This window comes from Triticum aestivum, chromosome 7B, assembly GCF_018294505.1.
Source record: "Triticum aestivum cultivar Chinese Spring chromosome 7B, IWGSC CS RefSeq v2.1, whole genome shotgun sequence".
Lineage (NCBI taxonomy): Eukaryota > Viridiplantae > Streptophyta > Magnoliopsida > Poales > Poaceae > Triticum > Triticum aestivum.
In genome coordinates, this window is record NC_057813.1 from 488,231,468 (window position 1) to 488,246,894 (window position 15,427).

General features: G+C 46.4%; 1 protein-coding gene across 1 annotated transcript; it reads left to right on the top strand.

The window, feature by feature from the left end:
- Positions 1 to 489: 489 nt before the first annotated feature.
- LOC123162064 (receptor-like cytosolic serine/threonine-protein kinase RBK2) lies at positions 490 to 11,147 on the top strand. Its single transcript, XM_044579867.1, has 6 exons — positions 490 to 638; positions 719 to 1,620; positions 2,445 to 2,524; positions 2,642 to 2,777; positions 2,861 to 3,013; positions 10,844 to 11,147. The coding sequence occupies exons 1-6, from the start codon at positions 602 to 604 to the stop codon at positions 11,003 to 11,005; spliced, it is 1,470 nt and encodes a 489-aa protein (XP_044435802.1). The 5' UTR covers positions 490 to 601; the 3' UTR covers positions 11,006 to 11,147.
- Positions 11,148 to 15,427: the final 4,280 nt, after the last annotated feature.

Genomic DNA, 15,427 nt, shown 5'->3' on the forward strand with positions numbered 1-15,427 from the left:
AGTTACGTTAGAAGAGGGGCGCCATGTGTGGCTGCTTAACACCCCTGATATTTTGTGTATGCAACAATATGTTCAGTCTGAATGAAGTTCTTTGCACCCCTCAAAAAAAAAAAAAAAAAAAAAAGAGGACGACACCGGTGTATTTTCTCGAAAATAGCGATAGTATATATAGCTCAAAAGTCAAACGTCACAGATCTCGATCTTAAAAGGCTCGACGCAGATTTCTGCCTCCAGGCAGCTCGGCCTCCAAAACGCCTCTCCAAACACGTTCACTATACCATGCAAAAAAGAAAAAAACACGTTCACTATAAAAAAAACGTGTGTGCTTTGGCCACCTTTGATCAAAGTTGAAGGAGGGGCTTACCGCAGATTTCGTGCCAAAACACCCCAGCATCTCCGTTGCTTTTCCGCCACCGCACTCTCTTGCGCGCTCCAAAATTAGATCGTCTTCGTTTGCAAGAAACCCCCAAAGCTTGGGACTAGAAAAAAGAAGAAAACATCTTTTTCATGCCGACGAGGAGCAAAATCTGCTTGACGATGGATCGACCCAGGAGTTGCGCCTCGACGGATTAGACAAAGCAAGTAAAAGATCCAAGATTCCATGGTGACGGAGCCACAAAAAGATTTTTCATACAAATGTAGGAATGGATTTGGTTGATTGGTTCTCCTTACTTTATTTCTCACACGCCATGGATTTGATCTCTGGGTGGATCGGCAGCGGCGGCGGCGTCCATGTCCCGTAAGAACGGCTGCGGTGGTGGCGAGAAGTCATCGCGAGAGAGCGGCGACGATCTGGTCTCCCCGAGAAGCGTCCTCGAGGGATGCACGACGTCGAGTGACGTTGACGCCGCCGCAATGACAGACGAGACCAGCTGCACGACGGGGTCGTCGTCGACGAAGACGGGCGTTGTGGCCGCGTACTCGGAGCCATCCACGCCCGCGCCGCCGCGAAACGACGGGCCTCCGGCCGCGTGGAAGGGCGTCATGGAGGCGTGGAGGTCAAGGACCAAACGCCGCCTCTCCGGCGGCATCCCGTCAACCATGTCGTCGAAGCTCCGGAGCTTGAGCATCCGCGGCAGCAGCAAGTGGCAGTGGCCGTCGGCGGGGCAGGTGAACGTGGAACAGCATGACCTGTGCGCGCTGAGGCTATCCTTCCGGACCTTCTCACTGTCGGAGCTGAGGAAGGCCACCCGCAACTTCAGCAAGGAGAACGTGGTGGGCAGGGGTGGGTACGCCAAGGTCTATCGCGGCCTCCTGCCTGACGGGCAGCTGGTGGCCGTGAAGAAGCTGTCGGCGACGGAGAATGGCCGCATGGAGAGCTTCCTGTCGGAGCTGGGGCACGCGGTGAATGTGCGCCACCCGAACGTGGCGAGGCTGGTTGGCGTGGGCCTGGAGGGCGGCGAGCACCTGGTGTTCCCCTTCTCGCGCCTGGGATGCCTCTCCCGCAGGCTCCACGGAGGGTCCGGCGAGGAGGGGACCATGCCGTGGGAGGCGAGGTACAAGGTGGCCCTGGGCGCGGCCAGCGGGCTGGAGTACCTCCACGAGCGGTGCGCCAGGAGGATCGTGCACCGCGACATCAAGCCCGCCAACATCCTGCTCAAAGACGACTACGAACCACAGGTAACCAAAATTGGATCGGTTCTGCTATTTCTCGGGCACCTGGAAATTTCTCTAGCGTGAGTCACATTCTTCCTTCAGGCATCGAAACCTCGTCAGAGAAGAGAGCCCCACTATCTGAATTCATTACCTATTGTCTATCCTAGGGTAGGAGAGGGGGGGTGTAGGGGATCGCCGGAAGACTTCCTTTTTTTTCTCATCTATTGTTCCTCATCATATGGTGGTATAAAGTATCTTGCACAAAAATAAGAGTTGAGCTTAGAAGATGCAAACACAAGGGGCTTGATGATGTTTTCCCGTGGTTCGATAGTTGGCGCCATCCTACTTCACATTTTGCTACCTACTTCACATTTTTTTTATTGCGTGGATATCCTACTCCACGTTGATGGAGACTTTGAACCAAATGGTTCTAAGATTGCAAGGAGCTCAATGAACCTATTCCGCCATGGTTTGCGCCAAGAAGCTTCACTAAGGGGTAGATCTTCACGAAATAAACGATCTCCTTGTCCTCACAAACTTCCGAGTCCTTCACAAAGTAGTGGATGAAGGCTTTTAAGTGATTCCTACCCATCTGGTGCGGAGGGGCTTAGAGAGATGGTCGGGGTGGGTAGGACGGGGCCATCGTGAGGAGGAAGACGATGAACAGTTTCTGGATCTATTCTGGGCGGTTGGATGATGATCTGGCGGTTTATATTAGAAGTGACTGATGCACTAGTTTTTTTTCAGTTAACTGACAAATAGAGGCTCCCAAATTGGAAGCAGTGCGTGATATGGAGTATGTGATCTTGTGTGTGTTAATTTGGTTGTTGTTCCCGTTCGTGCTTCAGATATGTGACTTTGGGCTAGCAAAGTGGCTGCCGGCCAAGCTGACGCACTACCAAGTGACTACCTTCGAAGGCACATTTGGGTCCGTCGGTCTGTTTATCTGTCTCATTACAAGCACGCCAATTTTAATCATCGTCGATGAATTGACCGGTATGGGATCGAGTTTAAGTAACACGAATGAATGAAATCATGTGTACAGGTACGTGCCGCCCGAGTACACGACGCACGGGATCTTCAACGAGAAGACGGACGTGTTCGCCTTCGGCGTCGTGCTGCTCGAGCTCCTCACCGGCCGGCGAGCCATCGACGGCAAAAACCACAGCCTCATTGCTTGGGTCCGCTTGTTTAAGCGTTCAAAGCAACACGGACTTAACATCCAACAGCTTTCATCACCTTTGATGAATCTCATTTTTTGTAGGTACGATGGTTCCTGAGCAGCAAGGACGAGGTCTTGAAGATGGTCGATCCCGCTCTAGGAGGACGATACGACGTGGAACAGCTCCGCCGCGTCATGCACGCAGCCCAACTCTGCATACACACCTCGCCGGCCCAAAGGCCACGGATGAGCCAGGTATCTGTTATTCTAGCACTCCTTTCTTTCTGATTTATAAGCTCCAACGCCGGGGAGCCCCTGTACAGCGCTGCAGGCGCCTGTTGGCGAGTAATGCTAGACGTACAGGTTTCTAGGGGGGTTTACAGGCAGCTTAGCGATGATTGGCGGAGGATTGATTAGAAGAGGGCACAAGCCCCAGCCCGTACAAACCTGTAAATAAAGTCCGTACGTTTAGCATTATTGTCCGTTGGCGGCTTGGCGCTACCGGCGCTCGCCAGAGACGCCTAGTGGGCCGGCCCACCAACTGCATCAATAGGAAAATGCGAAGAAAAGAAAGGGAAAATTTTATTTTTGCCACTCTAGATTACCAATTTTTCTTATGCCACTTTAGATTTTGACATTTCACTTTTGCCACGCTTAGCTTTTGACAATTATCACAGTTGCCATTCCGTTGCAAAAGCAGAATAATTTTATTTCATTTTTGCCACTCTTAGCTTTTGAAATGTATCACAATTGCCACTCTGAAGATTTTGCTTTTGCCACGGAAATGACAATTGTGATAATTGTCAAAAACTAAGAATGGCAAAAGTGAAATGTCCAAATCTAGAGTGGCATAAGGAAAATTGGCAAAATCTAGAGTGGCAAAATCAAAAATTTCCCCCCAAAAAGGACACTAATCAAAATATAGCATCGCTAGGATTTCGAACACAACACCTACACGTTCGCAGTTTAGAACGATAACAACCAGAACATTCCAACTCATCTGTATAATAGACAAAAAACTGTACCTCCCACCATCCCAAAATTCTTGTCTTAGATTTGTCTAGATACGGATGTAGTATTAGATACATCCGCATCTAGACAAATCTAAGACAAGAATTTTAGGACGGAGTGAGTAATAGTTAACGCACCCTTTAGTAAAACCTTAACGTATAACAAACAGAAATTACTTTGAAAAAACATAAATTATAAATCAAGATCATCAATTTTTAGAAAATGTTTCATAAAGTTTTAGAAGTTCACCGAATTTAAAAATATTTCATTTATTTTGGGGGAAAACATTGATTAGGAAAAAAGTCCATCGATTTTGAAAAGAGTTCATCGATTTACAAAAAAGTTCATTGATTATGAAAAGAGTTCGTAAATTATGGAAAAGATTTAATCGGTTTTACAAAAAAGTTCATCAAGTTTAAAAAAAAGTTCACCGATTTACAAAAAAGTTCATCGATTTTACAATGAAGTTCATAGATTCTGAAAAGAGTTCATCGGTTTTGAAAAAAGTTCATCGATCTACAAAAAAGTTCATCGATCATGAAAAGGGTTCATCTATTTTCAAAAAAAGTTCATTGATTTTGAAAAGAGTTCATCAATTATGAAAAGGGTTCATCGGTTTTGAAAAGATTTCATCACTTTACAAAAAATTTCATCGATTTTGAAAAGAGTTCATTCAAGTTAGCTAAAGAAAAAAAAGAATAAAAAACAGAAAAGCATTCCAAGTAAAAATAAAAAAGAAAAAAGAAAAATAAAAAAAACAGAAGAAAACCCTTACGAATAAAAAAAAGAAAGAAGAAAAAGGAAAAAAATGAAAAAGTAATAGAAAAAGGAAAAAGACGGATAAGTAGAAAAGGGCAAGAAGCAGTAGCAGAAGAACTGAACGTAGGCGTTTCGAGTGGTTGTTGCATCGCGTGATTATTCGCGAGGTCGCCAGATCGAATCCAACTAGACGCGCGTTTCTTTCTCCTTTTTACAACAGAGAAAGAAGAGATGGATGGGCTGGCCCAGCTAGCGCGGTTGCAGGCGCCGTCGGTCTCCGACCCCTGGCCTACCCAAAAGAAAGGTGAAACCCGCGTTTTTGTAGCATCCCGCAATGCTTTTGCGCCCAAATCATCCACTCTCTTCTTTCATTCCCCGTCGCTCTCCGCCCAATTCCCGCTCATTTCTCCTACCCTCTCCTTTCTTTCGCCACCGTACATGGAACCGCCGGAGAACCTGTCGGAGATGGAGCTGATAGAGGTGCCGGAGGATCCGAGCATCACTCCCGCCCGGAAGATCAGCTCGGAGACGCGACAAAATCACGTGTCAAAGTGAAGGCCGCAAAGGAGGAGAAGTTCAAGAAGCGGTTGGCCTGGTGGTGGCGATGGGCATGGAGCTCATGGCGGACGAGGCGGTCGGCACGGCCGTGGCGAAAATGTTGACCTTGAATATCGATTCTTTGGATGCCAACGCTAGAATTATCATGCAATCCGTCTGTTACCAGATGTTGGAGCGGCAGAAAGATGAGTTGACGGCGGCGGAAGATGAGAGGCGGATGCGGATACAGAGGCTGCCTACGCGGCGGCGACGACACCTCCATGATCGGGGAACAACTTGCTAGGATTGCTAGTCCGGCAGGGCAAACATGCACGGACTGTTGGACTGATGTTTATTTTGATTCGGGTATGTAAAAACTAAGCATATTTGGCTCTTTTTGGTTGTGATCGAAGAAGGGATCCGATGCAGGTGTGATCCGACGCGTTGTGTGGATCAGCGTACCTTTGAATTTGATTTGCCGGCGAACATATACAGGCTACTATTGGATGCCATCCTTCCGCATCTGTGTCCGTGTACTGATTCCCTGTCCACGGACATATGCGGGAGGCCATTTGTGGGTTGCCTTGAAGATGCCATATGGTCCACATATCTCATTTGACTAATGGACAGTATAACACTTTATATAATATGGTCAATCTTAATATTAAAAATGTGATATGAATTCGGAGGGAGTACATCAAGTAAATTGGGGCCATTTATTTATGTGATTCAGTGACCCAGATGTCATAATACTAGAACAGAATCTGAGTAGTATATTAAGGCCGCGTTCGGCTCCTCTCCACTCCCTCCACTCCGCTCCGGAGCAGACGAGCCTCTAGCTCATTTTTACAGAGCGGCCTAACCTGAACTCCACAACCGCGCGGAGTGTGAGCGGATGGGATGGATTCCGAACACGGCCTAAGACATAAAAGCATCTCTAACGATCCTTATAATTTAGAGAAAACAGTTCCTTATATTTAATTCCTTATAATTCTACTTCTCCAACTACAGCTGGATTTAACAAATTTCTCAAATTTAACTCAAATGAATTGAGCTCACATGGAAATCCCTCTTCCTCTTTTTTTGTTCTTCCTTCTGGCACGCCTAGCCGAACTTGTTCGTCTATGGCAACAACGAGTGAGGTAGCTATGCGGTGTATAGATGCGCACCCATGCCGTCGACGATAAGGACAAGGATGTTGAAGAAGATGACGGCGTGGGCGAGGATGGCAATACCGCTGATGGCCATGTTACCGAGCTCCACCAGTTGGGTCCTCGTCGGGGGTTGTGCACTCACACACTGCAGCAACACACACATGCATACACGCACACATGCACACACGCAGCATCAGACACCTATGCTACGTACCATGCCCGCATCGCTCGAGTCTGGCTCAAAAAAACAGCTGATTCGGTAGTTCCTCGTCAACCTAACCTCAGAGTGCTTTAAACATCATGCAAACCAAGATTCCGGTGCAACCTAACCTACTTTGTTTTCTACCAACACTTGTAATTTTATTCATACTCATAACAATTACAGGTACACTGATTTAGATCTAAAATTCAAAAAAATATAAAATAACTCCTATAACTAAAAATTCCAATGAAATCTCTTCAAAACGCCTTTTTCACAATATTAATCTCTGCTATAAGAAATATTCTAAAGATTTCGGTGCAGCCCAACCTACTAAACTCCTGATCTGTGCACCGCACCGGCTTAGTTGGGTCTCCTGCATGCTACCAAACTTGTCCTGGATGTGTTCCGTTGGAAGACACACACCCATACATGAGCTTGGTTGATAGATGTTCGGCTGCACAAGCATGCACCTACGCAAGGGAAAAGTCACGCATGCGAGACATTGGATTGATTAGGAACTTGTGGAGGTGCTGATGTACACGGCCGTAGAGACGAGGCCGTCACGAGTTGTGAGATTGATGGCAACGGTGTTGGTGTTGGGTGCCCGTCCTTGGGCTCGACGGAGGCGAGGGTGTGCGGCATGTTAGCAAATGGAAGAGGGAAGGCGGCCTGGAGGATTTTTTTTCACAAAGAGAATATATTAATATCATCAAGATACTAATTACACCCGGACTCTGCAACAACGCAATACCCTAATAACACTACGGATGCACAACCAAAAAAAAAAGTTAAAAAAAAGAAGTCCCGCTACAGTGATCTAGCCTTTGAAGCAGCAGTACAAACACCACCAAGATAACTCCTGAGTTCAAATTCTCCAAAAGCGACACCTTTAAAAAAAAACAGTGACAAGCGCCATGGTCGCCCGATCATAAATAGGTTTTCACTCTAAAGAAAGTCCAGGCTCTCAAAACAATACCTTCAAAAAGTCAAATGCCAGACACAACCAATTAAAGCCGGACCTTGAATTTTCACCCTGAAAGGTAAGACCTTGAACTTCTCATGTGTTGTCGCCCCTACTTCCATGTCGCTGCTACGAGTCCCGAAACACCAAGCAAATTCCTCATCACCGCAAAGGCTCATACCAGCATTACTAGTCCTCGGATCACAGCTTTCATGACATTTTCTGCCTCTGACTTCACCATTGAACGAAAAAGACATATCTCACTAGACGTTTAGTGAGACTTGTCTCAAGAATCTGAAACATGCCCTTAGACATACGACCCTCCGGGGTAGGAAGACCCAATTATTTTCCTCGAATAACAAAATAGTAACACTAAAAGTGGTTGGGACTTCTTCTTGTATAGCAATATGACAAGCACCACCAAAGAACATAGAGCATTTATTGTAATTGAGACTTTGACCTGTAGTTGAGCCATATAAATCCAGTGCCGCTTTCACACTTTCTGCCCTGTGCTCTAGAGGCCTCAAACAACAACATACTATCATCAGCGAACAATAGATGGGATACGCATGGCGCCCTCCTACAAATCCTAACTGGGCTAATATCACCAGTATGCACTTTCCTTCTCAAGATTGTTGACAGTCCATCCGCCACAAACAAAAACATGAATAGTGAAAGTGGATCACCTTGCCGAAGCCCTCGTGATGGTGCAAATGAATCGAAGAGAGTTTCATTTAGTTTAAAGGAATACCTCACCGATGTGATATATTGTCTAAGAGAACCCCAACTTTTGCATCACCTGCTCAAAGAAAACCCAATCCATCCTATCAAATGATTTAGAAAGATCAAGCTTATAAGTGTAGAAGCTCTTTGTGGGGTCCATCTCCTGCTTAATATAGTGGAGGCACTCAAAAGCAACTAACACATCCTACTGGGAATAAAAGCACTCTGCTCCACTGAAATTAAGTCATCGAGAAGCGGCCACAGACGGTTCACCAGGCACTTTAAAATACCTTATAAATCGCATTACAGAGACTAATAGGCTTGCAATCAGACAATTTTGTAGGCTTAGCATTTTTGGGAATAACAATGAAATTAGAGTTAACTTCCTCTGGCATAACACCCGTATGAAAGAAGTCTTTGACCATGGCTATCACACTATCTCTTAAAGTACTCTTATTCCGCTGAAAAAACCGAGCAGGTAAACCATCCGGCCCTGGTGCCTTCAAGGGGCTAATTTGAAACATAGCGTCCGATATCTCCTTATCTGTGAAAGGAGCGCAAATCTTGATATTGTCCTGTGTTGTGACCAGGGACTCAAGAAGATAAATCATAGGAGACACATCAAGCAATGTATCTGCAAAAAAAATATCATGAAAATACTCGTTTGCAAGTTTCCCCATGGTAGCAAAATCTAAATGAACTACACCAATGTTATCTGTCAATTCCTGGATCTTATTCTTCCTAGATCTCCAAACAGCCTAGCTCTCCAAAAACCCTTTGATTAATTTAATACCACACGTCATATTGTGTAGTGCCATGTACCCCCAAAAAACCCAAAAATTAACCATTACCAACAAATACTTTTTCCCCTCAAAAAAGTGTTGATTGGTATATTGATAATATACAACATGTATTATGTTGGTCAAATTATCAATCTACAACACACACAACCCCTACATTGTTTTTCGCATGGTGACTCGGGTGGTGACCAGATCTGCCTGGCCTCGTGCACCCCTTCCCCCCTTCCGCCTCAATGTCGCCTGTGGTCACCTCTGGTAAAGCCTGGCCTAGAGATGACGCGGATTCACCCTTCGCTGCTGCTAGGCTCCTCACATGGCCTGTTCATGGTGGATTTTTGCCGGTGTGTGGTCGGCTAGCAGTGACGGTTGCATCAGGGTTGTAGCCCTGGGCCTCGCGAAGGTGACCTTTCTCTACATGGTGAGGTCGACCAGGGAGTGGTGCGGCTGTGCTGGTTGGGAGTCACCGATTTCGGGATCTCGTGCTCACTTCTTGCGTGGATCAATGGGCACATGGTGGACGGGGTTAACCTCTCTAGCAGGAAATGGTAGTGTTGTGTGACACAGAGTAGTGGGCAGCTTGGTCCTAATGTCTAAGCCAGTGCATGCATTCACTCAGGTTTGGGCAACCGGGGCTTTCTCAGAGGAGGGGGTCTGTGTTAGTGGAGGGAGTGGGGGCGCTCTTAGTGCGGAGGTGGTGGTCATCAAGGGAGGGCGCCATGCGAGGCGGGACCATATGTGGTGGTTCTCATCGGCCGGCGTTGTTCTGGCTAGTTTGGGCGTGCAATAATTGTGGGCTCGCTTTGGCGGCTCATGGCTGCGAAGGTGGCTAGTGCGGTGGCTTGGTGATTAGGTGGTGGCCGCAGGATAGACCCAGACAGATCTGGCGGGGATCATTAGACCGATGCATGGTGTGTAGGGGTTGGGAGGTTGTCCAAGATGTAAGTCTTGTCTCTGACCATGGCTAGAGCCAGCGATGATGGCATTCTCAAGCGATGCTCCCTTTTTCTTGGGATCGTCGAGGCGATACGTACTCTCCGTCCCAACTTTCCCGTCTTCTAGAGTAACCTTAGATCCATTGAATTGGACGATGGAGGCGCTTTGGCAACATATCCTCTCTTGGGGGCTTTGTCTTTGGAGTTGGGCATTGCCAAGCGGGGCCGATGGAAGACAGTGGTGATGGCATTGGGTCTTATGTGGCCACGATCATAGTGGTGAGCGATGGCGGAAGCATGTCAATGGTTGCGGTAGTCAGCTCTTCTTCGATGTGTTCGTGGGATTGTCTCAGTTTGTTTGTTGTTGTGAAGTTGTAGCTACGACAATGAGGTCTCGGTGGCGATGATACCGTGCAAAAGGTGGTTTGTTTAGTGATCATTCACGACACCAGCCTTGCATAGTTCTCCTTCATGGCTCTACTTTAGAATAGGAGTTGCGATGTCCTCGATGCGGTTGCTGGGCCTTGACATGATCTTCATGTGGCTCCACACAAACCTCTTGGGAGTGTGTTAGGTCGATGGTCTTGAGTGACAAAGTCGGAGTTCCTGCTTAGGGAGAAGGGACAGTGATGACGTATGTGTACGGAGAGGTGATGGTGATGATGTCAATGTGCTATCACGACGAGCTCTCTTTGTAGAGGTGTGTTTGTGGTATCTTTTGTGTGCTGCTTAGCAGATTGTGAATTTTTTTGATTGGTTTTTCAGTTGATTAACTGAGCAATTCCTTCTACTTAATTAATAAATGAAGCAAATCTTTTACCTCCATAAAGAATCAGGTGATAAATGTGCGTAGTAGGCCTTACGAACGAAAATAAATGATGTCATTTATTATGTAGGCATAGTCGTGTATTAATTTCTATTTGAAGCTATTAGTTGCGTAAGGAAAATTTTCACAAAAGTTTTGTAAGGCTACCCAAGTCTTGAAGCTTCGAAAATTAACGTACAGGTTGGAAGAATCCTTCGAGGAGACTACGAACAACAACAAATCATGGGGCATGAGAGCGCAAACACGACAGAGCTACATGAAATAGATGGCTATGAAGCACCCACGCCAAGAACATACCTCCACGATCTCAGTCGGCACAAGGCGCTAGCATTTGACTTCTAGGTGGTGCACAAGGAGAAGATTAAATCTTTTATCAGTCTAGAATCTGCATTTATTTTGTGCACATGTTTATGAAATCGTGTACATCATTGTGTACTGTGCACGCCTAAACGACTACTAAATTAATGCAAACATGATGTATACATAGGCCTCGTTTAAGACATGGGGACATATTTAGGAGCTAAAATATTAGGGTTTTCTTTATTAAAGCATGAACCTCCTTTATTGACAAAGGGTGCTTTTTATTGACTCATATTGTAGCATGGAGGGATAATCATATTTAACACACACCTGACCTCTGCATAGTTAGGATGCACACAACCAATACACACACAAAAAATCACGTCGGCAAATAGCAAAGGCAAATTAGACCGAAACTATGCCTAGGCGCAAAAAGAAATGAGGAAAAAAAATCCCAAAACAATCAAAACAGCTATCAATGATGTACCTCGGTGACCATCTATACCAACCATCTTTTAACATCACATATACTACAAGAATAGTTCTCCAAAGACGACGCCTCCAAAGAGGGAATGATACATGCGTGCCGCCGTCGTCGGATCCAACCATCGAAGATTAGATCATGGGTTTTCACCCAGAAGATCACGGTGGAGAAAACTCCAGGCAATGCCTTCATCAAGGTGACGATGCAAAATACGCCCCCATTGCCAAGTATAACCAGCAAGGGCCAAACTTAGGGTTTTCACCCCTGAGCTCAAGACTGGGTACTCAATAAGCACCACCGAACCGAAGTCATTATATGAAGCAATCAAAACAACGATCATTAAAGGATGAACCTTCTGGCCTATGCATATTAATGAATGTACATAGCTAGGCCAGATGGGCCCGAATTTTCTGGTAGGATACTTTTATGTTGAAGGTAATATTTAGACCCAATTAACATTCACATGGGGCATGAGTTTCACCGCGAAATCACTAATTATGGAGTACTCATTGCAAAGATCACTCTCACCTTCCCAGGTTGTAAAAAGTGGCGCGTTGCGCCACTTGTCGCAACCTGTAAGTTTTCCCTTTTTTCGTAGATCCACTTATTCAGAACGTTTTTATCTCTTCAACCTTGCGTCCAAATCTCGAACCGTTTTCACCATTGGATTCCTCGCATTGAGATCTTCAAAACTAGATCCGATGTTAACAGGTTTTACGAACTTTTTTTTACGAAAAAACCGGCCGAAACAAACCGGACGAGAAAATCAAAACGGGAGCACGGGTTTTTTCCTTTCTGAAAGAGGCACGCCCGTGCTTCTTGCGAAATCACAACCGTGCCTCTAGCTCAAGCAAAACCATGTCTCTCGCGGAAGGAAAAAAATAGGAAACACTTGTTTTCGTTTCCGAGAGGTACGGCCGTGATTCTCGCGAAAGCAAAACAGTAACTCTCGCGGAAGCAAAACCGTTACTCTCGCGAAAGAAAAAAGAACATGCTTTTTCGCGCTAATTTTTTTCAAATCTTTTTTATCCAAAAGCTAAGGAAGACCGATGAAAAACCGAAATGTAAAAAAATCGTTTAAAACCCCGAAAACGCATAATGAAAAATAAAAAAAATCGGAGGGAGCGTCCAGAGCGTGACACGTGACGGGCGACTGAGAGCGCGTCAAGTGGCGCTGATCGTTGTGTGGCTCCCGAAGGAGCGCTCATCAACTAGTCGCTCTCATTTCACCGGCCTTGTGATATGCCGTTTTGTTCGTGGGTGCTATCAAACATTTAACTCTCCTCCCTCCATCAAATTTTTTCGAAAAATGCCAAAGATACCAAGCTAGAGAAATGTGCCTCTCCCTTTCCGAAAGAATCTTAACAAAGATCAATGGCCGACCAATAATATACAAGAAAAAATAGATCTCAAATAGAAGAGCAGCGCGACAAGGGGTGTGTTTCCTTCTACCCCTTCTGTCCCAATTAAAGTTGAAACATTTTTTTTAAGACGGAGGGAGTAGTCTTTATGATGGGCAGTTCCTCCATGTACAATGGATAAATATCTCGTTGATATGTACATCCACCCTTGATCCTTTTTTTTTGAAAGATCCAGCAAAGTTGCTGGCTTTTTCGTATTGATCATAGCAGGGAGCACTGGATAAACGAAATACATGGGGTTGATCCTTGGATCAAAAGAGAGAACAAGAGAGCAACGATAACCACAAGACTAACACTAGTGAAAAAGAGGGAGTGGGAGAGGGCAAGACTAACACCACCCTCGATCCTAGTACTGCCAGTCAGTGCGTTCTACAGTCACCTCGGTTTTTCTTTTGGGCGAGGAGCAGTGACGACCTCGATCGATCGGCTTACAAACATGTAAAGTGTCCGAAAACGTACGTATAACCTGCATGCTTGGGACCATGAAAGCTAGCGTTGTCCATAAGCAAGTATCTCGCCGATCAGCATCAGCAGACGCCGCCATGAATGCATCGCTCTGGTTCTGGTTGCGTTTGGTTCGCCATGGACTGATCATGGAGCTACCTCACGTACGTACGTACAGTCCTGGCTACGACAGCCACATTCAATTGCATCGGCCAAAAATGAGGTTGGGGCATGGATTTCAGTTTTACTCCAGTACATACCAGGCCTGACCGGCCATGAATAAAAATCACGGGCGCGGCAGCCGCAGACAAGGTAAGCGCATCACCATGGCGCATGTATGTGAAACCTCGTTTACTCCCACACCAACATCACAGGGGTGTTCTCCCCGCCAAAGAAAAATACAGTAAAATAAAATCCAGGGGTGTTCAGAGCTAGGCGTGCACAATATACAAACAAAAAAGAATTCCTTATTTAACACTGTCTTAAATTTTCTTTCCCTATTTGACACTGTCAGTGTTACGTGTGTGTGTGCGCTATTGATACATGAACCAATTAAGCAGCCTGATTCTTTGAGCTAGCTTTGTAAGTAAGCAACGTGACGCCGGGCAGCGTAGTGGTCGACAACTAAACAAACCTGCCAACATAATGACACATATGACATATTTGGCTTGAGAAAGGAAACAACCGAGCCCCTCCTGCGCCTAGCCCCTCCTTGCGCCGTTGGCCACTCCTGCCGCGGCGGCCACAAACCCCGCCAGCCGCCACTCCGGCGCCGGTAGCCACCATCTCAGGCTCTGTACGTTCCATCCCCCTTCAAGATGGCCCTCTCCGATCTCAAGTTTGAGCAAGGTTTGGCCTTTGAAGCTTTCATCTGGAAACAATATAGTGTGCCTATCAACCATTTCGAAGGCGGCAAGCTCAAGGAATTCTTCCTAGTGGCCGAGGTGACTCGCTCCGAACTTTGTATCAATGTGGGTTCGGTCAGTCTCATGCTTCAATCTTGCTTTGGGGGACATGCTTCACGTTTCAAAGTTTCTTGCCTTCAGAATTGGTCTTTCAAGTTCAGTGTTTCCTCAAAGAATGTGGGTTTTGCTATTATCAAAGGGGGAAATTGTGCCAATGATTTTTCAATCTTGGTTTCTTTCTCTGGGGAAATGGTGGACCTGATTTCCACAATGAGTTTCGGCTTTATCAGCAAGAACTTGATCAGGAATGGACCGTGGTAGATCGATCCAGTGATCATAGATCCTATGTCGCGGCTGTTCAAACTCCCAGAATCTTTCAAGATCATACCTCCCCTACCAGATCCCCAGCCAGGTCTCCAGTCAGATCCAGTGCACCTCGTCCCTTGTCAGTTTCGGAGCGTCTAGCTCAATCAACGGCAACCTTAAACCATGTTTTAACTTCGCCCAATAATGTGGCAATCGGGAGGGCGGGATCTGCGGGTTTTCAAAACTCTGGGCCTGTCCAGCCCACTAGGGAGCCCAGCAGCCTCTTCTGTGTTCGCTGTCTTGGTGTGGGCCATCTTAGGCCTAGTCGCAAAAATAGAATCCGGTGCAGAGGATGTCGTCGGCTGGGCCATATCAAGGCTAACTGCAGGTTTGGTGGCGCGATCTCCGAGCCAACGCCTCGCATTCAACCTCCTCTTCTGCTGCAGCAGCCACTTTTGGCTAGTGACTATGACAACCGTCAATCGCCACATTTAGACCCCATCTGTCTGAGAGAGCGCCACCCCTTCTGTTCAGTCAAATCAAGCCATTACCACTGTTGTCGACTCGCATTCCCACCAAACTCCTCCGCCTCTACAGCAACCAGCTCCTTCGACGAGGGTTTCTGTTGGCGCTGCTCTTGTCCGGCCGCCGGCAATGGCAACGTTTCCCTTCAACCCTGCTCCTTGCCTCCCGGATGGCTTCCATGCAATTGAAGTGGAAGGTCGACCCGCACGCCAGCGAGTGCTCCATGGCAATCTCGTTCCAGCCAAGAAAGACATTGCCATTGCAACAATCATCCCCATGCCCCAAGGAGAAGTAAGTTTTATCAATGTCCGTGAGATCCTCCTAGAGTTTCTGCAGTCTAAGCGCATTGGAGTAACTGATGTGACGAAGTGTCCTTTCG